General features: G+C 51.0%; 1 protein-coding gene and 1 long non-coding RNA gene across 3 annotated transcripts in view; one reads left to right on the forward strand and one right to left on the reverse strand.

Annotated features, from left to right (window-relative positions):
- Positions 1–6749: 6749 nt before the first annotated feature.
- EGR3 (early growth response 3) lies at positions 6750–12344 on the reverse strand. 2 transcript variants are annotated; one of them, XM_007529113.3, is made up of 2 exons: positions 11722–12344; positions 6750–10455 (listed from the first exon to the last, which is right to left on the reverse strand). In XM_007529113.3, exons 1-2 carry the CDS (start codon positions 11873–11875, stop codon positions 9446–9448), a joined length of 1164 nt encoding a protein of 387 aa, XP_007529175.1. In that variant the 5' UTR covers positions 11876–12344; the 3' UTR covers positions 6750–9445. The 2 variants fall into 2 exon arrangements, with proteins under 2 accessions (XP_007529175.1, XP_007529177.1); XM_007529115.3 differs by lacking the exon at positions 11722–12344 and adding an exon at positions 11453–11594.
- An 8349-nt stretch (positions 12345–20693) lies between these two features.
- Positions 20694–25047, forward strand: part of LOC132534631 (uncharacterized) — a 48937-nt gene continuing 44583 nt past the window's right edge. The window contains exon 1 of the long non-coding RNA XR_009546358.1: positions 20694–20793. This is a non-coding gene — a long non-coding RNA (uncharacterized LOC132534631). The remainder of the gene's footprint in view (positions 20794–25047) is intronic.

Consider the following 25047-nt stretch of genomic DNA (forward strand, 5'->3'; position numbering starts at 1 on the left):
CATATTTGGGAGCTACTCTTTGTCCTGATCCAACTTTCTAGTCCTATTCTCAACTCTGGCACCATCTTCCCAGGTAATACTTTTAGCTCACCTGCATTTTAGTTATCAAGCTCAGGCAAAAATCACCAAAGTCTGGGCAACCTGGGATATGCCTAAAATAGACTTCCTAGTTTCTTCCCACGTGAAGACCCTTAATTTCATCTGCTCTATTCTTACCTTTAGATTCCTGATTATTATTTTTTAGATTTTAAAAAAATCTTTATTTATTGGATAGAAACAGCCAGAAATCAAGAGGGAAGGGGGTTAGTGAGAGAGAGACACCTGCAACACTGCTTTACCACTTGTGAAGCTTTCCCCCTGTAGGTGGAGACTGGGGGTTGCATCTAGGTCCTTGCACATTGTAATGTGTGCTCAACCAGTTGAACCACCGCTCTAGGTTGCTAATTATTAAAAAAAAAAAGTCCTGCTTTATAGCTTACTGATTTTCAGCCACCAAGTTGCAATAACTACCATGACACCATCCTGACATCCCTGAGTAGACAGTCTCACCAGTGTGTCCTAGAACCTCACCTCCCCAGAGGTGGAAAGAGAGAGACAGGCTGGGAGTATGGATCAAATTACCAACATCCATGATCAGCAGCGAAGCAATTACAGGAGCCAGACCTTCCATCTTCTGCACCCCATAAAGAATTTTGGTCCATACTCCCAAAGGGATAAGAAATAGGGAACCTTCCAATAGAAGGGACGGGATATGGATCTCTGGTGGTAGGAATTATGTAGAACTATACCCCTTTTACCCTACAATCTTATTGATCATTATTAAATGACTAATTAAAAATTTCCTAAAGAAAACAAGTTAAAGTAAACAAACAAAAAAGGCAAAAGCAGTAGTAAAAAGGGAGGACACTGAGGTTCACAGAGGTGAAAAAATGTCAACAGTTTCACTGCCAGAAAGTGGCAGAGATTTAGATCTATGGTGGAGGTGATACTTCCACAACAGTTTGGGAGAGCCCAAGGAGCAAACTGGAATAGCAGCTGTGTTTTCAAACTGCCTCTAGGTGCTCAGTACATAGACCTGGGTCATGAACAAGTGTTCCAAGTCAGCGTCCCTAGGTTACTGCCTTCTTGCTCCTGTGGCCTTATCTTCCTAAGTAGGAGAGAGAACAAGAAGGAAGACCTCTAGGTGCCTGAACAACCTGGAGAAGCAAAATTCTAAGGGGCAGAAAGTGCCAGAACTCTGGCCATTTGTCATTGGGAAGAAGCCTCAGTGCCTGGAGGCCCAAATTTACTCACACTGGTCACTGCTCTTGTTTGGTGGAAATGGATGCATTCTAGACAGCCACCCAGAGAATAACAACCTCTGTGGAGGGCCTGGCACACACCAGGTTTAGAGATATCTGACATTTTTTCTCCAGGAAACTGAGGGTTAGAAATATCTGAGACTTTCTTTAGGAACTCAGTGGATAATCACCAAAGGATCCCGCCTGTTGTTGACTGGGCCTAAAAAGAGCAGTCTAGTTCAGGTTCTGGTTGGGCTGTGATGCCATCATGAAGAGCCTAAGGTAAAGATGGTTGCAGCTGCTAGAGAGACCTCCAGGAAAGAAGCAGGACTAGCAGTTGACCCTGATCCATGCAAAGGGGACAAGGAACAGAGGAAACCACTGGAGCAACAACAACATGAGTGGGTTGTGGGGTCCTAGATGGCCTCAGGAATGGTGTGAAGGAGACTGGTGTGGGCTTCCTGAGGCCCAGGAAAGGTACAATGAAGTTCACAGCAAGTGTCTTCCTAGGTCAGAGAACTTGAGAGCAGAGGTGGACCTCAGTAAACCTCAGAAACCATGTCCCAGTCCTGAGACAATGTGCTGCCCCCCTCCAACACACACAAGGCTAAGAAGCAGGTTAGACAACATCAGAGGATCCACATGTTGGGACTCCTATGTGACCTCAAAGAGCATTTTCCTTAAGTAGCCAACATCATGTAGAGCCTTCTGTTGTCTCATTCTTTGTATTCACAGATTTATGGCCATTTCTATTTGCATTAGCTCCTCAGTAAAACTATTCAGAAGCCCTTTTTTTTAAAAAAAATTTAATATAACTAATTTTTAAAATATAACTAAAATATGCCTACTAGCTATCTACAAAATGGAGTGCCCCCCAACACTTCATCTGCACTATTCCAGACTTTCGGTCCATGATTGGTCAACAGTTTGTTTGGCTTTGTATGTTAACTCTCTTTTAAGCCCCCAGGTTCCAGATGCTAGCATGATGCTGACCAGACTTCTCTGCATAGACAACCCCACAAATGTGTCCTGGAGCTCTGCTTCCCCAGACCCCCAACCTACTAGGGAAAGAGAGAGGCAGGCTGGGAGTATGGATCGACCAGTCAACACCTATGTTCAGCGGGGAAGCAATTACAGAAGCCAGACCTTCCACCTTCTGCATCCCACAATGACCTTGGGTCCATACTCCCAGAGGGTTAAAGAATAGGAAATAAAGAATAGGAAAGCTATCAGGGTAGGGGATGGGATACAGAGGTCTGGTAGTGGGAATTGTGTGGAGTTGTACCCCTCTTATCCTATGGTTTTATTAATGTCTCCTTTTTAAAATAAATAAAATTTATTACCTTTATCAGATAGAGACAGCTGGAAATTGAGAGGAAAGGGGAAGAGAGAGAGGGAGAGAGAGAGACACCTGCAACCCTACTTCACCACTCATGAAGCTTTCCCCCTGCAGGTGGGGACCAGGGACTTGAACCCTGGCCTTTGTGTATTGTAATGTGTGCACTTAACCAGGTGTGCCACCACCTGGTCCCCTTTTGTAAAATTTTAAATTAATTTTTGCTTCTAGAGTTTTCACTGGGACTTTGAAGCTGCATGATTCCACCACTCTCAGTGAGTTAATTTCTATGATAGGTAAGAGACAGACAGTGAAGTAGAGATACATTGCTTCCCTGTGCAAGTGTTCTCATGTAGTGACAGGGCTAAAACTTGGGTCCTCACATATCAAATGTGCACTATATTGGATAAGCTATCTCCTGTTCCCCCTCCCCACAAAAAATATTTCTCTAGCCATTTGTGGCTTTATCAGAAAGGAAGAAATGGTGTTTTCAGGGACGGGTCAGGGTAGAGGAGCATAGTGACCCTGGTGACCTTGAGATTCTGTGGCAGGAACTGGCCCAATTACAGACTCCAGACAAAGCAACCATGGTAAGAGTGCAGTGTCTATCTCAGGCAGGAGAGCCAAGGCCTGGTAATGTACCTCTGGACATGTCAGAGACTTCACTGCAAGTCAGGAAGAATCTCACCACACTATTCCCAACCCTGGGCCATCCCTATTCTAGCAAAGGGCTATGAAAATGACAAATGACATATAGTTGAAACTATGAAGCATGGGGGTAGATGGGAAACTTTAAGCAGAAAGGATTGTGAAGGGTCAAGAGCTGGGGCACTGGGGAAACCTGCCACAGCTTCTGTGGATGACTTCTAAGGGAACGACTGTGTCCCCAGAGTTGTCCCAAGACTGGTGTGAGCAAGGACATTCACGTACAAACATCTCTTTTTCTTAAGTCCTTGTTGCATAATGAGTAAGTTTTCTGAAATTAACCCTTTTGGATTGTGAGCCCCTTAACACCTTTTAGAAAGTTACTTTCTAGTTGTTAAGACTTTGTTAGGATCATTTCTAGTCTTAGGGACACAAAGGTGCTTTCTGGACTTAATATTCCATGATGTGAGTACATCAAGACCAGGAAAAGGCAGGTTACAATCCCCTTCCCCATATTTAGCAGGCAAATTCTAGACTAGCAAAAGGCAAGCAGTAGCTATCAGTAGCAATTGGCTATATAAACTACTCTCCATTCACCAGAATGTACCTTGCTATTACTTATCATACACTTGTGAATAGATGCACATGTACATACTTATTACCACCACCCCCATCCAAAAACATGCCTCAGAAAAAGGAAGCATGGGGAGAAAGTTTGGATGAGTGGGGTGCACTACGGTAAATCCTGGGACTCTGGAAGAAGATGGTGTGGGTGTCATATTCAGTGCACGATGGTAAAGTGGGTCTTGGGTTGGTGGTGGGGGTGTTAACAAATGGGTAGTGTTGACACTCAAGTTGTGTCAACAACTGTCCTGTAATCCATTATTTTCCTCAGTAAAGTGAGGGAAAAAAGGAAACAAAAATTATGGCTCTCTTTGCATTCAATTTTCACAAAGTTTCTCATTTGTATCCAACCCCAGTTCACTGAGTGCAATTTTGCTAAGAGTCATATTTAATATGCCACTCCCAAGGTGTGTGTGTGTGTGTGTATGTGTGTGCACATGCATGTGCACACCTGCATGTGTGTGGTATTCTTCCACTCATCCCCAAACACCTTAGGGGTTGCTTGGAAGGAGCAATGCCTCTGCATTTTTCACACTTTTGTGCCGAAGCCTCTTCTTTGCAAACTATCTTCTCACAATAGTCCCATTCAGGCCATTCCTCCACCATCACCCCATTTCATCCCTCAGTTTCAGGGTTGAGTCTCCTTTCCTCATATTTACAAAAACCAGGCAGGTTGGTTTGCTGGTATGATGCTATCTGGGACAGTCTTATCTAGCTACAAAGTGTGAATCAGAGATTACACCACATAGGGTTGGTGCCAGCCAGGCGGGCTGCCATAATACCAAGTAACCCAGTGGTAGAACCAGGTTGGGTTGAGTAATATGCACCAATGGGAAGTGAGTTTATTAATCATGCAGCACAGTACATTGTTGACAAAAGTATAGTTCTGAAAACCTGGTTTGATTGGAGAAGGTATAGGTGGGGCTGGATGGTAGCTGTGAAGACACCCAGTGTGTGATGCTATCTTTCTCTGAAAATATTCGCTTTGAAAGACACATGGAAATATTAAAGGAAACATCTAGTTTAGCAAAGAGATGAATTACATGTTCAGTTACCAGGACCTTTCAGCCATCTTGGTTTCCCTTGATTTAAAAAGAATATCTCCTTGTGGCTGTGAGTAATGTTGCAGTTGGAACTGTTAAAAGCTCCATGAGGTGGGAAAAGAGAATTCAAGATGGCAGTCAGTGATCTAGAATTGTGTGGGTGAGAAAATGTAAGATTCCATACTGCGTTCTCTTTACTGAACTCTCACTTCAGAAGTATCCTTTTCTTTTTAAAAAAAATTTTTTTTAATATTTATTTTATTCCCTTTTGTTGCCCTTGTTGTTTTATTGTTGTAGTTATTATTGTTGTTGTCGTTGTTGGATAGGACAGAGAGAAATGGAGAGAGGAGGGGAAGACAGAGAGGAGGAGAGAAAGATAGACACCTGCAGACCTGCTTCACCGCCTGTGAAGCGACTCCCCTGCAGGTGGGGAGCCGGGGTTCGAACCAGGATCCTTATGCCGGTTCTTGTGCTTTGCGCCACCTGCACTTAACCCGCTGCGCTACAGCCCGACTCCCAAAAATATCCTTTTCTAAGGCCACAGTCAATCTCATCCACCCAGGTCTTGCCCCAGGTCTTGGTAATAACCAACCAGAAATATCACCCACATTTTCCTCTGTATGGCCTCACACTGCAGCAGCAAGAAAAATTTCAGAGCAGGGATAGGACTATTATTCTTCCCTTCTGTCATCTTATTATGGCTGGTCCATCTGTGCACTATCTCCCAGCCACTCTGTGGTCCTATGTATACAGCTCAGTGTCCAACACTGAGCCCTGAAATGTTGCTAAGGGAGAAACTTGCAAAATGCACAGCAATAAAGTCCACTTGTGTTTTGTAGAAGGCAGGATAGGCAGAAAAGCAGAGGTCTGACTTGTCTAAATACTAATCTAGAACAAGACTCAGAAGGATAAAGAATTCTAAAAACTACAGGAAATAAAGTGAAGCGAGCAAGATGACATGGTCACAAGACAGAAGAAGTACATAGCTTCATAAGATAAAAAACAGAAAACAAAGCAAATAAAAAGAAAAACCAGGGATGGCAAATAAACTCAGTAGAAGACTCAGGAGGAAGATATAAAGCTCAAAGGGTAGGGAAAGCATATCCCTTACATAGGAAACACAATATGTAAGGTGCAAGGGGTTACTACTTTAGGAAGCATTCCTTGTATATTCTCCAAATCCCAAATGTTCTCTACCCCCTACCCCCAGCCATCAGATCTCTAGTTATCTCATAAGAGCTACTTCTTTTTCCAGTCAGGATCATCTTTCCCAGGCAGTTATACTTAGGCCAAGAGAATCCAGTTCAAGTGGGATGGAAGTCATAGAACTTTTAAACCAAAATTTTCCTAATTATCTGACCACAAGAGAGCTTCCAGTCTATATCTATGTTTATCTTGCCAACCCTGAAGAACCTTTCTCAAGTCTCCACCTGTTTTTCAGGCTTCAAAAGTTTTAGCAAGACATAAGTGTGACTATGGAGACTCTATACTGTCTGCTCTCTGTGATTACCAGAGAAATTGTTCCAAACAGGAAAGATGACCTCCCTTTTGCTTGCAAATATGTTGGAAGCCAGAGAGGTTTCTAGAAGGTTCCAGTCACTAGTCTAGAGTCTCATGAGTGTATCTAATCTGTTCACCTAATCTATCTGGTAGTTGGAGACTCCCAGAAGGGTAAAGGGGAGTCCTATGCTCTTAGTACCACAAGACACTCAACAGTGAATTCAAAACACTGGACCCTGCACAGCCCTAGCTAACTTCTGATGCAAAATCTCACAAAACCTACCAAACCAACCACCAGCCAAAAAAATAAAACAAGACAAAAACAGGCCAAAACCAAAAACTTTATGCTATGAAAACAAGAAATAAAATAAGGAGCTTGATAGGCCAGCTGATTGTCAGCAAACACAATATATTTACTGTATTAGCATTTGCTCACAGTGCAAATGGTACAACATTACACCATTTCAATATTTGTTTTTAAAAATGCTGTTTTCATTAACTATATTATATTGGCATAACAATGTGACAAAAGAGCAAATGAAATGTTGGTGAAGAATTTCACCTTTTCACAATATCAAGCATATTTTTTAACCTTAGTATAAGGTACTATAAATCCAAGAAATAAAAACATCCACAAAATATATTACATCTGGTTTGTCTTTTTCTAAGTGCTCAACTTTATACAAAAGTCTTTCAAAAAATATCATTCCCCGTAGGTTTTCCTGTTTAAACCCGATTTTGTTTTCTTTCAGTTCACATAAGTTAGAGTGCATTTTCTTTCTTTTTTTTTTTAATCATGCAGACATATAAAAATCTGGATAGCACAACCTTTTGGCAACAAAGTTATTATTTTTTATCTTAGTTTAGCTTAAATGTCAGAGAACAGTTTTATTAAAACAAAGGAAAACTCAGAGTTACCATGCAGTGACATGCATAAACCAGAAGGAGCCAGGGAAAATATTAAAGGATATCTGATTTCTCCTCCTAGTTTTGAAGTGACCAAAAAATTTTTTTTAAATAATCACATTATAAAAAGTATTCAGCAAAATACTGTCTCTGCAAAGAAAGATTTTACCCTTCAGCTGAAAAAAATATGGGCCCTCCTGGCAAACTTCATCTTCTCTTGCCTAAAAAAAAAAGCCCAAGTACCTGTAAATCCACAGTCCCTCTGCTCTTTGATTACCACCCCCCCTTTTGCTAGGCTCCTTTTAGTATTATCTATCCACCACCTAAAACAAAACAAAAATCAAAAACAAAACCCATAAAGGTGTTTTTTTCTTTTTCTTTAAAAAAGGTGGGAAATGCATAAAGTGACTTTTAAAAACAGACATTCTGTAAACTCCAGACCTTTGTTCCTAATCTCTGGGCAGCTCACTGACCACAGAAGAAATAACGCTATGAGGGAACAGTACATTCAGTCTAGGCTGTGCTGGAAGCTGTGTCCCAGAGCATCCTTCCCTACTGCTCCACTTGCAAAGACTCACCCCTGTGTAGAGAAGGGCTGGGGAGAAGGGGCTGCCTGAGAAGACGTGAGGTAGGGCAGGGAGAAGGTGAGACTGGGGAGTGGAAAAATGTGCCTCATTCATCAACATGGATTAATGCTAAAAGCCCCATATTTGGGGAATAATTTGGGCACAGATGTGCATATGTGTATATGTATGCATAGTATGTACACCCAGCATGCACACACCGTTAACTACATGGCATATACACACATATGTGTCTGCATACAGATACGTAGACACTTCAATTTAAAGTGTATATGCCTACACATTCTCTTTATTCCGATGCATTGCACTGGATAGTCAAATGATCTTGGTCACTTCATTTTGCCAGGAATACACTCAGTGTGCATCTTATACACATATGTATATATAAGTATATATACACATATGTACATACATACACACACACACACACACACCATTTATATAGAGTTGAAGTCTGCCTGTTGTCTTGGATGACATAGAGCAAAATCAGATCCTACTTTCCCATCAGTGATGAGAAGGAGACAAAAATTAAAATGAGTGAAATAAGGTGGCTAGTTGAGGCCTTGCCTTTCTCGAAATAGGGGATTAAGACACCTGAAATAGGGGATTAAGACACCGGGGAAGGCTGAGAGGGGAGAGGGAAGGTGAGGGCTGACTGGGAAACAGTGGGGCTGAGGAGAAGCCGGTTTCTAAGAGGCAGGTTGGGTGATGGCTGCTGCTTCTCCCAGCGGTCAGACTGCCCTGAGGCCTCTGAAGGGGAAGGAGTAGGGGTTGGGAGGTGGGGATGGGGTCTGGGGGGTGGGGTGGTGGGAAGAGACCCGAAGCGGCGGAAGCAGCGCGCGGCCCAGGCTGTTCTGAGAGAGCAACGTGGTTTTGGAGCAGATGGAAGCCCATCTCGTCGGGCCGGGCAGCCCCAGCCTGGGACGCTCCCGGGTGGCTCGGGGTCCCTGGAGACTCGGGGGTGGACACACAGCCCAGATCAGCCACAATCTCACACACGTACACACACGCACGCGCACACACCCGCGCGCACACGCACAATGCACCCGGCGAGCACGCAGCCCGCGCACCCCACACGTAGGCGCGCGTGCGTGCCGCGGGCGCTCCGTATCCTCCCCCCTCAGGTCCTCGAAGGGGGAGCCGAGGGCGGGGCGCGAAGGGCAGCAGGCAGTTGCGGGGGGGGGGTGCACGCATCCGCGCGGGCCCCGCCTCCAGCGCCCCTGCACGTCCTGGGCGCGACCCGGCGGCCCGGGATCCAGGCAATCCGCAGTGAACAAAGAGGGTCAACCGCCGCCTGTCCGCCCCCGGCCGGGTTGGGGGCGGGTGAATGAAGGGCACCCTCACGCCCGGGACCCCTACCACTGGCCAGCGGGAAAGGGTGGACACGGGGGCACAGAGAGAACAAGGGGCCTCACGTCCATGAAGGGGCCATACTCCGGCCCCCGCGCCTCCGGCGAGCTCTCCCGCCGCTTCCAGGCGAGCGGCCGGGGTCACCGGAGGGAAAAGTGGGGAGCTGGGACCCGGGCCTCAGGCGCAGGTGGTGACCACGGGGGCCAGGGACACGGGGGGCGCCGAGGACGCCGACGGCGCGCTCCCCTTCTCCGCCTTCTTCTCCTTCTGCTTAAGGTGGATTTTGGCATGGCGCTTGCGCTCGTCGCTGCGCGCAAACTTGCGGCCGCAAAACTCGCAGGCGAAGGGCTTCTCTCCCGTGTGCGTGCGGATGTGCGTGGTGAGGTGGTCGCTGCGGCTGAAGCTCCGCATGCAGATCCGGCACTGGAAGGGCTTGTGGCCCGTGTGGATGCGCAGGTGCCGGGTCAGCTCGTCCGAACGGCTGAAGCGGCGATCGCAGCCCTCGGCCGGGCAGGCGTGGGGCCGCTCGTGCAGCGGGGTCTTGCTGGGCCGGTTGGGGTATTTGCGGGGCCGGATGGGCTTGAGCGTGAGCGGCGGCTGGGGCAGGCTGCCGAAGCCCGGGTGGATCTGCTTGTCTTTAAACGCCTTGATGGTCTCCAAAGGGGTGATGGGGGGCGGGTTGACTCGGATGGGGTCCATGCCCTGGAAGGGCTTGTGCTCGGGGATGGAGCCCATGTCGTTGGGGTGGTGATAGAGGTTGTAGTCGGGGATCATGGGGAAGAGGTTGCTGTCCAGGGCGGGCTTGGCCGATTGGTAATCCTGGGGGGAGTAGGTGAGCCCCGGGTTGCCCTGGGGGTCGTGGAAAGACACCGGCTCCGAGTATAGGTCGCTGCAGTTAGAGTAGGGGGGCAGCGTGGGGTACATGGCCTCCACGTCGCCCTGAGGTGGCTGCACCATGCTGGCGGTGGAGGTCTGGGTGCTGAGCGCCCCAGAGGCCGGGGGCACCCCTAGAATGCCGGCGCTCATGAGGCTGATGATGTTGTCCTGGCACCAGTTGGAAGGGGAGTCGAAGGCGAACTTTCCCAAGTAGGTCACGGTCTTGTTGCCTGGGGCGGGCTGGAAGGAGCCAGAGTAAGAGAGTTCCGGGTTGGGCTTCTCGTTGGCCAGACCGATGTCCATCACATTCTCTGCAGGAAGCGAGGGTGAGAGAGGGGTGAGTGAAGCCGAGGCGGCTCGGGGTTCGAGGCTCGAGGCTCGGGGCGCCCTGGTCCCAGCCCCAGCGGCGACGGGTGGGGTGAGAGGCGAGCTGCGCCCTGGCGCAAAGCGGGCGGCGTCGTGCTCCCAGGCGCAACCTGGATACAGCACAAAATACTACGGATCGGGGTGTGGAGTGGCGTTGCACACACACTGCACACACGCAAGCCTCACACGCGCGCGGGAGGAGCCTTGTCCTCCCCGAGGTGTGGTGGGCAGGTGGCTACAGCCACAGGTAGTTGCAAACCCTAAGCGCACCGGCCGGATTTCGCTCTTCTAAGCGCACAACCTGGACTCTCCCCGCCCTGCCAGTGCGGGACACCAGCCCTGGCAGAGACCCCCTCCAGCCGCCCCAGCGAGCCCTTGCACGGGGCCGCTGACTTGGGGCCTCTGGACTCTCTGTGCTCCAGCCACAAGGGGTGCTAACCTCCCACCCCATCCCACCCTACCCCTGGTGCGCTCCAGCAGCCGCCCGACCCCAAGCACCTCCCAGCCTGAGGGTGCTTTCAGCTTTCGCGTGAGGAGAAAGCCTGGCCCGGGCTGAGGAGGGTGCAGGGCGGCTGAACCCAGGCCCGAGTCTCCACGCCTAGCTCTTCCGCGCGGGGATCGCCTGATTTGGCTTCCCCCTCGCCCTCCCTCGGGTGGACCCCCTTCTTCACTCTACCGTCCCCCTATACCCCCCCCCCCCAGGCTTTGCTAAGCGCCTCGGAAAGGCAGCGTAGCAGTACCTCTCCCACCGCGGGGGCTCCACGCCGTACATGGCTCCATCCCGGGGGGGGGGTAGGCTGGGAGGCTGAGGAAGTAAGGGGGGGCGCGGCTGAAAGGGATGTTGGGCTCCTCCCGGGAAAGGGGGGCGAAGGCACCACGCCTTGCGCGCAGCCGGGCAATCGCGCCCCTTCGGTGGAGAACCCCTGAGCCGCTAGCACCTACCTCCCTCGGCTCCGCGGCTGCCCCCACCCGGGAGAACCGAAGCCTCCGCCGTGGCGTTGCCAAGCGAGCCTTCCCGATCGGGGAAGGCGGGAGGAGTGGGTGGAGAAGCAACTCGGCCCCCGGAAAATTCTAAGCGCGTCCCCATGTCTCCAGCCAGCCAGCCAGCCAGCCATCCGCCCATCCATCCATCCTTCCACCCATCCATCGCCAGCTCGCACCCTCCTCCTCTCCCTCTGCGAGCTGCGCCGCCTCCCGCAACCCTTGCTTACCTGTAGCCATCTGATTGTAATGGGCCACCGAGTCGCTGCTGCCGGAGAAGAGGTTGAGCGCGCTGGGGATCTCTTCGGGGTACAGATTGTCAGGCAGTTGGTTGAGCAAACTGCTCATGGTCACCGGCAGCTTCTCGGCGAGTTTGCCGGTCATAGCACTCCAGAGCTGCCGCCGCCGCCACCACCGCGGCTCGCTCCTAACGCAGCCTCCAGGCGAGCGGCATCCGAGAGGCGATCCGTGGTGCAGGGGAGAAGCATGCGAGAGAGAAAGTTGGGGGGGGAGGGGGAGGATAGAGGGGAAGGGATGGGCCAGGGGAGGGGATCTTCTCTTTTTGGGGGTGGGTGGGAAAGAGGGCAAAGGGGGGGGGATCCTCGGGGGCTTCAGCTGATGCGGTGTGAGGCTGGGTCGTGGGGGGGGAGCGTGTGTGCGCGGTGGGGGCAGGACTAGGGGGCTCTGGGCCCGCGGGGGTCGGACGCGGCTCGGGATTGATCTCACAAACAGACGCGCGCCCGCGGCCCCCCCGCCCCTCGATATGCCGCCGCCACCGCCGCCGCCGCCTCTGCCGCTGCCGCTGCCACCACCAACCCCGCGCCTGCTAGCAAGCTTACTGCTGCCCAAAAGCTCCCAGCCAGGGAACTCCAACAGCCTATTTATCCGAGCCCCGGGAAAGCTCCGTGACGTAGCTGCCCATATATGGACAGACAAAGCCCAGCCGAAGGGGCGCGACGTCACAATGGAAGCTCCTCACAATGGAACATTAGAAAGCAGGAAGCGGGCCGCGGCCAACGTGCGGCGCCCGCACCGCTCGCGGAGCCTCAAAAAAAAAAAAAAAAAAAAAAAAAAAAGTAAAAAAGAAAAGATAAAGAGGAGAAGGAAAGAAAATTCGAGAGGACACAGGGATGCCCAACGCCCAGCACACAGCCAGGAGTTGGAAAGCAGTGGCTGCCGCGGTGTCAATCTCAGTGCGCGGGGGAGGGTTACGGGGCGTCTGCAAGTGGCCTCTAACACCCTCAGCTGGAAAAAAATGTCGGGACCCTTGCCCCTCCCCCAGCACCCTGGTAACTGCTGGGGTACCCGGAAGGCGTGCACAGCGACCCATCTCCCGCGGTCCTCTCCTGTTTGGACCGAATTTCAGGCTGTGAGCAGGAGTCCGGAGAATCAGGGACTCCCGAGCCCCTCATCCCCACAACTTTTGGGGGGCTCATACCCGCCGCCCACACCCCTGACCCGTCCTGGCCCCTGACCCGGAGTTGACTCCCCGGCGAGCGCGGTGTCGGGGAGGGGATTCGAGGCTGCAGAGCTGTGCGCTGGAGGCAAGAATCCCGCACGTTTGGGGAGGTGGGCGTGCTGTGTGGAGGATGCAGATGAATGAAGTTGAGGGAGCGGGGTAAACGCTCGCACCTCGTCCCGGGCAAATTCCCTAACGGTTCCCAAGCGCTCGCTGTGGCCACAGGATGGCAGGAGGCCCCAGAGGCCCAACAGCGCGACTGCTGCGGAAACTAGCGAACTCGCATTACCGAGTCACCTGGGCGGTCTCTGCTGCACTCTGCCCACCGCTTGGCTCCCCCTTGCGGGGCACCCCCACCTTCTGCAATCTGCAGGGACCCTGCAACTCCGGGACGCCTGTTGGCTGACCCGAGCTCAGTCACCCCCCCCCAGCCCAGTGGGGCGGGGCAGATGAGCCCCCCACCCACAAGGCCTGTGTCCCGAACGCGCGGCCAGGCTGCGGGAGAGAGGGGCAGGCGGGTAGGAGCGTGGGGGGGGGGTACCTGGAATCACACCAGGGAGGCGTGGGAGGAGGCCTCCTTGGTGGCCGCGTGGGCGCAGCGAATCCCCTGGCCCGGCTCGGGAGCTTGTGTGTGTGTTATGGGAGGAGGGATTCACTTCTTGGGGGGAGTGGGAGTGTTGACAGGGAGAAAGAGAGGATCCCCGGGCCTCTCGCCGTGGGAGGGCCCCACGGGCCGGGGAGGTGTGGGAGGAACTCCCGAACTGCAAGGCGCGCCGGGGGCGGATGACAAGCGCGCTCTCCTCCCCGCCGCTGCACAGCGCCAGGCTCTGAGGAGAGGCAGGTGGGAGGGCCCGGCCTCCCGGTGGATCCTCTCGGCTTCCTCGGAGAGGAGGAATTCCCTCCGCCCGCCCGCCAGCCAGCCCCTCTCTCCGTCCCCTGCTCCGCAGTAGACTACGCGGCGGCGGCGCCCCCGGGTTCTCCTCCGCCCGCGCCCAGCGGCCTGGGCTCTGCCGGAATCCGGGCGCGCTTCGCTGCCGCCCCCGGCTAGTCCCTGGGGGGCGAGCGGCCGGTCGGGCGTGGGCGGCGATGCGGCCCGGCTGCAGTGAGGGGCGGCGGCTGCAGGGAGGGTCGCGGGGCGGCGGGCCAGGCGGGAAGAGCCATACAAGGAGCGGATCCGGTGACGCGCCGGCCGCGCCTCTTCTCCTGCTCGATTTGGCAGATGATTCCGGTCCCCGGATTTGCATATTTTGGCATCCAGTGGAAACTGAGAGCCGAGCGGAACCCGCAGCCTTTAAAGGAACCGCACAGGCTGCGGCGTCACCTGGGGGGCGGGCTGGGGGGGCGTGAGAGAGGAGCCCAGCTCGGCCTCTGGCTGGAGCAGATCGGCGGCGGCAGCCTGGCGTGGGCTTCCGCAGCTCCCTCTGTGCTGCGGGGTAGCCAGGCCCTACAGGCTCGGATGGGCCGGAGGAGGGAAGCCGGGAGGTGCTGTGCCAGGGCTGACGGAGCACCCCACATGGACTGCAGGGCCCAGGCTCCCCGCAGGAGGTCCAGTTCAGCCTGCGGGGGCGGCCGCTGGGAAGGGAGAGACCTCAGGTTTCTCCCCCCCCACCCCGCACCTGTTGGGACCTCCCCCGGGAAAGGGGGAGTGTGAGGAGCCAGCACCCTCAGTCTAGCACCGCAGGGGCCGGGGTTCGAAAAGAGACAGTAAGAGAGTTTGGGAGTTTTGAAAACTTCCATGGTGGGAGAGTAGAGCTGCTGCCCCTCACCTTTTCCTTAGCAGGAGGGTTGACCCCGCACACAGGAGCGTGTACAGGGCCTGCTGGTCGGTCCACCGCCCGCGCACATGCTGGCAAGGTCGGAGTGGGACCTGGAGGGACACGGTGCCCACCCCCCTCCTACCATTTCTTTGCCTAGAGCCTTCAGGCGACTTAAATAAATGCCCATGAAAGCTTCAGTGTGACCCTGGGCACACTGCTGAATTTTATCTTAGCCTCAGTTTCCTGGTCTGTGAATTTGAATAATAACAGCACTTATTCCTTAGAAATAAATTAGACAACCCTCATAGAGAGCTTACAGTCGAACTGCAAAGGCACTCAATAGATGGCAATTATTTTATTTTTAAAATTTAAACATTTTAGTATTTTATTTTTACCAGAGCACTTCTCAGCTCTGGCTTATGGTGGTGCAGGGGATTGAACCTGGGATTTTGGAGCCTCAGCTATGAGAGTGTTTGCATAAATATTATGCTATCTCCCCTGCCCTAAAAATATTTTTATTCATTAATTTATTGGATAGAGATGGAGGAACTGAGATGGAAAGGGGAGGTGGGGAGAGAGAGAGAGAGAGAGAAAGGGACAGCTGTAACACTGCTGCACTGCCTTTTTCCCTTGGTGGATGGAGACTGGCGGTGTGAACCCAGGTCCTTGCACGTGGTAATATGTGCTCAACTAAGTGTGCCACTACCCATCCCTTTACTTAAAAATTTTAAAGACGGGGGGGGGGGGGGGGGGAAGCACGGCTGACTACAGCACTGAAGCTTCCTTCAGTGCGTAGGGGCCCTGGCTTAAACCAGGGTCACACACATAGCAAAGCAGCACACTGTCCAAATGAGCTATTCAGATGGCCCTAGATGGCAATTATGACTGCTAGATTATATTCTTTCCCACCCCACCAGTTGTCAGAAAAGTCCTTTCCCCTCTTTGTCTCAGGGGTGAGTGTAGTGAAGGAGGGAGTGCCAGCTAAGGAGCCCCAGTGCATTGTCAGTATAACCATACCCAGGAAGTATTAATGCTCATCATTTATGGGAGAAGAAAAGTTCTGTGTGTGAGTCAGATAGTGTTAGGATGGGTCCATCTGAGAGGTGAGCACTGAATGGGTGGCTGGTGGTGGCTTGAAGCAGGCACTTAAAGTGCTCTCACCACATTGCAGTGCCATCTGAGCCTATAGGAGAGGTGACTGTGGTTCTGGGCATGGAGTGGGGGTGAGGGGAAGGTTCTGGTATCTTCCCTTCCCACCTCTGCCATGGAAAGACCCCATCCTGGAGGAGTTCCCTCTTTGCAGTCTTAGGTCCTCAATCACTTCCAGTGTACTGTTCAGGTTACTCACGTAGGTGTCCCTTGTCATCCTGGATACAAGTGGTGGAATGACATCTGCAACAGAAGACGACAACCTTGGCTGTGAAACCAGGGCTGGGTGGTTTGGAGTGGCTGCTTTATTATTATTTTTTTTGTCTATTGTTTTGATTTTTTTTCATTGTTTGTTTTCTGTTTTAATGGAGAGCCTGCTTTAGCCTAATAACATTTCCAGTCTGGTTGCCAAATCTTGAATTCGCCATAAAAAAAGTCTTTCTTCTTCCCTCTCTCCCTCCTGAAGAGGGGTGGAGGCTGATTCTCCTGGGTTTATTGGCGGGCTCAGGTGAGATTGCCTAAGGCCTAATTACCTGAACTCCAAGCCCCAGACTTGTTGGAGAGCAGAGCGAGTATGCACTGGTTCAGGGTTGTGTTCTCACCTGGGAAGGGTAGAAGGCAGGCCAGGCCTTTCTTATGCAGAGCTAAGGCTCCCAACCCCTGTGCTCCCTCCCATGGAATCTAGCCAAACTTACTGCTGTACTTGGGGGACCACTGCTATCTGTGGGGTGTGTGCTCATCTCAGTGACAGGATAACAGAGAAGTGACCTTGGAATCCATGGAAGAATCCATGTTCCTTAATTGTACAGTCACCTCTGCCCTCTGAGTTATAAATCCTGCTCTGCTGTTTAGGAGAAAGAAGCCTTACAATTAATTCAAACAGGGGTATTAACAAATTTAATGCATTGCACTTTTTCAGAGTGTAGTTTGCATTTTAAAAGAAAATTGTTTTTCTTTGTCACCCTTGCAGCTTCACTGCCTTAGGGTAAGTTTTTCAGTTAGAAAGAGGCAGTGACAGACAGACACACACAACACACACACACACACACACACACACACACACACACACACACACACACACACGAGAGAGAGAGAGAGAGAGAGAGAGAGAGAGAGAGAGAGGATACATTACTAAAGCTTCCTTCAATGAGGTGGAGATCATGCACAGCAAAGCTGTTACACTTTCCAGGTGAGTTATTTAGATTAAAAGAGGGGGAACCCCTAACCCAAAGGAAGAAGCCCAGTGCTCAGCCTGGGGAAATCTAAGTGATCATACATGCTGGGGGGATGGTGTCTGACAGTGGGCCATGAGTCCCACTAGGAAGAAGTGGGGAGTTCTGGGAACAGAGAATGCCCTGGGGCTCCTCCACTAATTACACTGGGCCCCAATGGACAGGGTCATCTTAGTGGGATTATCCCAGAGCTACTGTTCCTTCAGGGCCTTCCATTGCTTTTAATTTGGTGTTCTTTCCTCCCAGGATGTTCATAGGAGATGGATAGGTAATCTCCTAGGTTTTTATAGAGGCCATTGGCATTTCTTTGGTAATGACACCTACCTCTGAGGCTGGGTGCATTTTGCATGGGAATTTGCAGAACTTCCCAACTTTGTTGGGAATCAAACTCTGGGTGTGTTGCTTTTGGTTAACAGATAACTGGACTTGCATGGTGTGAAGGCTGAGGGAGGGGGAGCTGGGCTTGAGAACTTCTGTAGACATTGTGGACACTGAGGCTTTGCCAACTGACTTCATGCTCCTCCTCTTCCTTTATAAAGATATACATATTTATGACAGGACGAAGGAACCAGATCATCACTTTAACACATGTGATAACATGGATGGGACCCAGGACCCTATGCTTTCGAGTCTGACACCTTATCCACTGTGCCACTAGGTCCTCCTCTGCCATCATGTTCCAGGACCTGAGCTTTCCTCCTGACCCCAGAGTCTTTTACTTTGGTGCAATACACCAACTCCAGTCCAAATTCTGCTTTGTGTTTTTCCTTCTGATCTTGATTTTCAACTTCTGCCTATGAGTGTCTTTTATCATTTTATTGGGAGGGGGATTAATGGTTTACAGTACAGCTGTTGACACATGGGCACCATTTCTTTTCTCCCCATGATAGGTGTCTGCAAAATATTCTTACTCCCAATTTAGGTCCATTTCTACCATCGTGCATGAGGACACAAGCTCCTCACCCCCAGACCCCTACTCCCAGCCTTCTCTGTGTTCTCCTTCCTCCAGAGTTCTTTGCTTTGATGCAATACACTAAACCCAATCCAAGTTTTATTTAATGCTTTGTTTTACCATTTTTAAAAAGATTTTATTAACTTATTAATGAGAAAGATAGGAGGAGAGAGAGAAAGAACCAGGCATCACTCTGGTACATGTGCTGCTGAGGATTGAACTCAGGACCTCACGCTTGAGAGTACAGTGCTTTATCCACTGTGCCACCTCCCAGACCACATGTTTTCCCATTTTTTACAACAATCCTGGGAGGAACTTTTAGGGCTGCCTCCCTCCTATTTATAATAATAATAATAATAATAACAACAATAATAATAATAATAATTATTGTTATTTGCCTCCAGGGTTATCACTGGGCCTCGGTGCCTGCACTACGAATTCACTGCTCCCGGAGACTGTTTTTTCCCTTTTGTTGCCCTTGTTGTTTTATCATTGTTGTTGCTATTATTGTTGTTGTTGGATAGGACAGAGAGAAATCGAGAGAGGAGGGGAAGACAGAGAGGGACAGAGAGAGAAAGGCAGATGCCTGCAGGCCTGCTTCACCACTTGTGAAGCAACCCCCCCTGCAGGTGGGGAGCTGGGGGCTTGAGCTGGGATCCTTAAGCCCATCCTTGTGCCCGATTAACTCACTGTGCCCGATTAACCCACTGTGCCCGATTAACCCACTGTGCTACCACTCAGCCCCCCATTATTATTATTTTTAAAGAAGGGTTCAAGATATTGGAGAAACTTTAAGTGTTTAGTTGGAGCATGTCAGGTCAGGAAATGACTGAGCTGAGATCTAAACTTGTGGCCTTGTGACTACAAAACTTCTTTTTAAAAAAATATTTAAAAAATTTATTCTCTTTTGTTTCCCTTGTTGTTTTATTGTTGTAGTTATTAGATAGGACAGACAGAAATGGAGAGGGGAGGGGAAGACAGAAAGGGGGAGAAATAGACACCTGCAGACCTGCTTCACTGCCCGTGAAGGGACTTCCCTGCAAGTGGGGGACCAGGGGCTTGAACCGGGATCCTTACACTGATCCTTGTGTTTTGCGCCACCTGCGCTACTGCCTGATTCCCACAAAACTGTTCTTGACCTGACCCCTGAAGCTGTCATGGGACAATGAAACAGAGGAGGATAAGAGAACAGGCAGGTTCTTGGCCTTTGAAAAAGGCCATGGGCAGGAGACAGGCTAGCTTTTTGAGCCAGCACGTGATGTTAAGGGGGTACAAAGTGGCCAGGGAAGAGCAGCATTCTGCCTACACTCTCTCCTTAGGGGTGGCTGTGAATGTGCCAGCCTAAGCTCTTGTCCCACCACCCTACATTGTCTCTGAGGCCACCTGAACCTTCCAGAGGCCAGTCACACCCTTCCCTTGTAAGCACTTGTTTGTGTTTAATTAGAATTAACTCATCGGGAGTCGGGCTGTAGCGCAGCGGGTTAAGCGCAGGTGGCGCTAAGCACAAGGACCCGTATAAGGATCCTGGTTCAAGCCCTGGCTCCCCACCTGCAGGGGTGTCACTTTACAAGCGGTGAAACAGGTCTGCAGGTGTCTATCTTTCTCTCCCTCTCTCTGTCTTCCCCCTCCCCTCTCCATTTCTCTCTGTCCTATCCAACAACAATGACAACAATAATAACTACAACAATAAAACAAGGGCAACAAAAGGGAATAAATAAATAAAAATAAATATAAAAAATATATTTAAAAAAAAGAATTAACTCATCATGTTGATTTAGGATTCTTTTGATTCAAGCTTTAAGCAGTTTCTATGAGGGTCTTGTGACCAAATGGGAGGTCATACATAGTCCAGGAGAGACACTTCCTCAGATGCAGGTCCCAGGTTACTGCCAAGGGAGGCCCAGAGGAGGGGAGTTCAGGCCTTGGAGGGCAGGGAGGGCATAATCAGAAGAGGAGACTTGGGAGTCGGGTGGGTTAAGAGCACATGGCGCAAAGCGCAAGGACCGTAGGAAGGATCCCGGTTCGAGCCCCCGGCTCCCCACCTGCAGGGGAGTTGCTTCACAGGCGGTGAAGCAGGTCTGCAGGTGTTTATCTTTCTCTCCCTCTCTGTCTTCCCCTCCTTTGTCTTATCCAACAATGACATCAATAACAAGAGTAATAACTACAACAGTAAAACAACAAGGGCAACAAAAGGGAATAAATAAATAAATATTTTTAAAAAAAGGAGACTTGAGGAGAGCCTGTGGTGTGGACAACACAGACAGGACAAACTGGACCCTGAGGCCAGGGGCTCTGGGCTCACTGTCCACCATCTGTGTGACTCTGTGCAGGACCTCCTCGTTTCTGATCAGGTGTGTACAGGGGTTTGACTAGGTTCCTAGGGAGAAGGGGGGATGGGTTAAGGTGATGAGGGCTCTTTAGGGGAACTTTGCTGTCTTCGCTTGGGGGTACGTGGAGTCATGTGCTCAAGGACCTGTCATGGCCCTTGGGGACTACTGGGGACAGCCCCCTTCTCAGTGTTGAGGGACAGTGTCTCTTCAGAAAGGACTCCTGGGTGATGGGGCTTTTTGAGAAGAGGAACTTTGTCATCTGAAGTGAACCAGAAAGGGTGTGAGAGTGGAGGAGGGCAGTGGGGAGACAGCTAGGAGGAGCACTGAAGGACTGAAGAAGAAAAGGAGGGAGCAAGGAGAGTGAGCAGGGAGAGTGAGCAGGGAAGCTTCACCCAAGGGGCAGGTGCTGGACCCAAGAGACAGGTGGGTCTCTCTGGTCTCTAGCTCTCTGTCTCCTATCTCCAGCATTCTTATCTCCAGCTGATTTCTTTCCTTATTCCACCAGGGTAAGAAGTTGAGGATAGATTTCTGGATTCTTTGCTGGCATATGAAGTAAAAAAGCATGGGTGGGTTGGGGCAAGGCAAAGAAAGAATTACTCTTTTGGGTTCAGAATCCAAGCTCTTAAGCTGCATTAACTTCTTCTTTCACTGAATGGTCTAGACTGGGCTTCCTGCATTTGTTAGGCCCAAAAGACTCATGCTGTTCCTGCCCATCTTGCCACCCTCAGGGTTGGGAGGACAATGCTGGGTAGCTAGAAACTTCTGGAAGTCTGCCCACTAGAACTGTTGATGACATGTACTTGCTGTCAGGACTAAGGGCAGATGGGCAAAGGATAAACCAGGGGTATGTCCTTGACATCTCTCAGGTGCTGCAGAAGTATTTGACTGCAGTTCACCCAGAAAGTTACTGGAAGACAGAGATGGCATCCAGGTGCCCTGAGGGCAAGGACAAGAGCTTACTCATTTTCATGACACTTACATTGTGTCTGTCCCCAGCAGACACTTCATAAGAGCTTGTTGACCCAATTCAAGTGTCCAAGCTGAAGATTATGAAACACCCCCCTCCTTCCTCCCAGCAGGCTCTGCCCACTCTTGACTGCACTGGTTTGGAGGGGGGGTGTTCACCAGATTCCATTTGGGGAGAATTGCTCCTAGATTGGGACCTAACTCCTTCCTTTCAATCAATGAGAGAAACTTCTAGACTGGAATTTATCTGTCAAGGGGGTTAGGATGAGGTGAGGTGAGGAGTGAGGGAAGAACCACTTGGGGCTTGGAGGAGTAATTTGTTCCCCTTAGGGGAAAGGGCTCAGGTTAGGGAGGGGTCTCATCATGGCCTTGAGGAGAGCACCCAGAAGTGGAGAGAGGATAGGAAGAAGAGCAGGAGGGTTCTGGGCAAAGGCCTGTAATTCCACCTTCATTTTCATGCCAACTTAATTTTTTTTTTTCATCTCCAAAGAACCACCTCATTTCAGCTCTGAAACTATTATTATTATTTTGGTCACCACTGGGATTTCACCAGAGTGAAGAAGAGAGTGACAGAAACAGAGAGACAGAAGGAGAGAGGAAAAGGCACCACATGCCAGTATGGTGAGAGGGCTGGGCACAGACCTGGGTGATACGCATGCCAAGGCAGGTGCACAGCTAGATGAGCTATCTTGCTGTCCCCAGCCCTCACCCTCAATCTATGCAACTATTAACACTGTCCTTCCAGGACATCTACCACTGTGTCCTCCCAGTTCTCACCTCTGTGTATGACATGGATGAGGGAGCTAGCAGTCCTAGAGGGAGAGGGAGCTGCACTGACCCTGGATATTTGACCCTCCATCCAGATAGAAGGCACCCAGGAGAGTGGGTGTGAGGGAGGCGAGGGCTAGGCTCTGGGGCCTGGTCTGGGGTGAGCCCCAGCTAAAGCCTGGCTTCTGAGGGGACTCCAGAAATACCTGAAACCTCGTGAAAGTGCCAGACACAGGACATTAGCAGGGACAGGAAACGAGGGACTCTGGGTAAGAAGGGAGGCACTGGAATAATGTGCTGTGTTGCCTAGTGTCGCTCCAAGGTTTGAGCCTGCTCCCTCCCCGCAGGCAGGAAGCTTGGGTGCTGTGGTCTCTCGTTCTCGTTCTCTCTCTCTGTGTCTTTCTGTTTCTGTCTAAACATAAATAAATAGATAAATAAAGAAGAAAGGAGTCACCTGGAAGAGTCTAAGGCAGCACGGTCCCAGGTTGGGGGGTGGGGTGGGGTTAATCAAACATAAACCCAAGTGCTAATAGCTCCGTTAATTGAGAGGTAATGATCCTTGGCATTTTTCATCTTCAAAGTCAAGAGCAAACTGTAATTAATGCTCCCGCCACCCGGGGGCAGGGTGGGGGGTGGTGCAGCGTGTGGAGAATCTTGAGTTATTGCTATTCCATCAGGGAAACTGAGGCGGGGGGGGGGGGGGGGGAGGGTAGTGTGGCTGGGGGCGTGGAGGGAAAGCTCAGCAGGTCCTGGGGGAGGGGTGTGCATAGCCCACATTTGAGCGAGGTGTCCTCCCCCACCACACCTCCTAGGGCATGCGGGTGCTCCCAGAGCGGCGCTGGGGCCGAGGGGGGCTGGGAAGAGGACCCCAAGTGCTCCCAGGCGCGCGGCACACTCAGCGTGAGTCACTGGCGGCTCCGAAATGCCTCCCGGTTTCCTCATCGTAGTCTGGCTGTCCCCAGCCCGGGGGAGTTTTTCATTAGGGTGATTACCCCGCCGTCATTAAAAGCTGGTAAATAGCACTCTGGGACGCGGGGCGCGCGCCGCCGCCGCCGCTCAGCTGCAGCCCGGGTACACCATTCTGGCCTCCTCCTCCTTTGCTGGCCCGCCCAGCCTCCCGACCGCCAATTCGAATCCCCTAGACTTTGGGAGGCTGATCCTGGAGGATGTTCGCCGCCATCCGCCCCCCTCAGTCCCTTCACCACATTCTCAGAAAAGCCTGTCCTTTCATGCCCACTCCTAGGTGTCCCCCAAGCACTACCCCAGGCGACCTACTTAACTTTTCACCTATTTGTGTAATTATTTGCTGAGGGTCTGCCTCCTTTGCGCCTTCCTGCTCCAGAGTTCCAGAAAGGTGGGGACAGTTCTAGACTGTTGGGTTCCCCCCTTTCTCTCCACCCTACCTAATCCCATGCTTACCTTGCACTGCTTTCTGGTGCCAGGCCTAGGCTGTCTTTCCTTTTTATAATTAAGCAAGATTATTTATTTTTGGATACAGATAAAGAAATTGAGAAGGAATGGGAAGACAGAGTGGGTGGGATAGGGAAAGAGACATCTGTAGTACTGTTTCACCACTTGGGAAACTTCCCTCCTACAGGTGGCCAGAGGCTTGAACCCAGGTCCTTGTACAATGTAACATTGCTCTCTACTGGGTGCACCAATGCCTGGCCACACCCTTCCCTTCCCTTCCCTTCCCTTCCCTTCCCTTCCCTTCCCTTCCCTTCCCTTCCCTTCCCTTCCCTTCCCTCCCCTCCCCTCCCCTCCCCTTCTCTTCCCTTCCCCACTTCTTTCCATTCCCTGGGGTATCACTGGAGCTTAGTGCCTGCATAATGAATCCACCATTTATAGTAACCTATCTATTTATTTATTTACAAAGACAGAGAAATTGAGAGGGAGGGGGATAGAGAGGGAGAGAGAAAGATACCTGCAACACTGCTTCGATGCTTCTGTAGGTACGGACTGGAGGCTTGAACCTGGGCTCTTGAGTAGGGTAACATATGTACTCTACCATGTGTGCCACCACCTGGCCCCTAGGCATTTCTGGTTTCACATATGCATGTATTTGATAAACCTCTCATCTTGACTTTTAAGCATTTTAAAGATACTAAAGGGTATCGGGCATGGGGAATATGACACCGCTGGAAACAACTGTCCTGACTCAACCTTACTCAGGGCCAGAGGGGGGATGGCAGTGAGCAGACATGTGGGAGGTGGTGAGAAGTGGTGTGAGGCCAGATGAAATAGGGTAAGGGAAGTGGCAAGGGGAAGGGCATGTGCTGTAATATTTCCTCTCTCTCTTCTCTCTTTCCTCTTCTTTCCTTTCTTTCTTTCTGTCCCAGAGTAATGCTCAGTTCTAGCTTATGGTGATGCTGGGGATTGAACCTAGGACCTTGGTGCCTCAGGCATGAGAGTTTCTTTGCATAACCACTATGCTGTCTCCCCAGCACTCCTGATTCTGTTTCCTGTCACATTTCTTCTCGAACCTCACATTGGGAACTTGGCTGGTGCTCTGACCATGGGAGTGTCCATCAGAATATGCAGGTCTGTGTTCTGTGGGAAAAAAATTCTGTGTATTGAGTGAAATCTTTGTTCAAGTCAAAGAGAGAGAGAGACATCAAAGTTCACCAGGGAAAGTAAATCTCTGAAGGCATAGCCACCTGCCACTGGGTCTCTTGGCCCTGGAATCACTCCCCTCTTCTAGGTGCCTGCTAATGGGTGGCCTGAGAGAAAATCATGATAAAGCTGGAGGACAAGACCAAAGCCTTCTTCAGAGACTGTGAGCTGGGGCTGGTAGTAGGTCATGGGCCACTGTGGTTGCTGGGTCTCCTGGCCCCAAATCTCAGAAGCACACTCCCCTGCTGTAGAACCTCCCCTCTGGGATAACTGGAGAGCTTCTTCTAGACTCAAATGAAAGAAAAAGTCTCTGCAATGGAAACTTGAACT

This window comes from Erinaceus europaeus, chromosome 19, assembly GCF_950295315.1.
Source record: "Erinaceus europaeus chromosome 19, mEriEur2.1, whole genome shotgun sequence".
NCBI classification, from domain to species: domain Eukaryota; kingdom Metazoa; phylum Chordata; class Mammalia; order Eulipotyphla; family Erinaceidae; genus Erinaceus; species Erinaceus europaeus.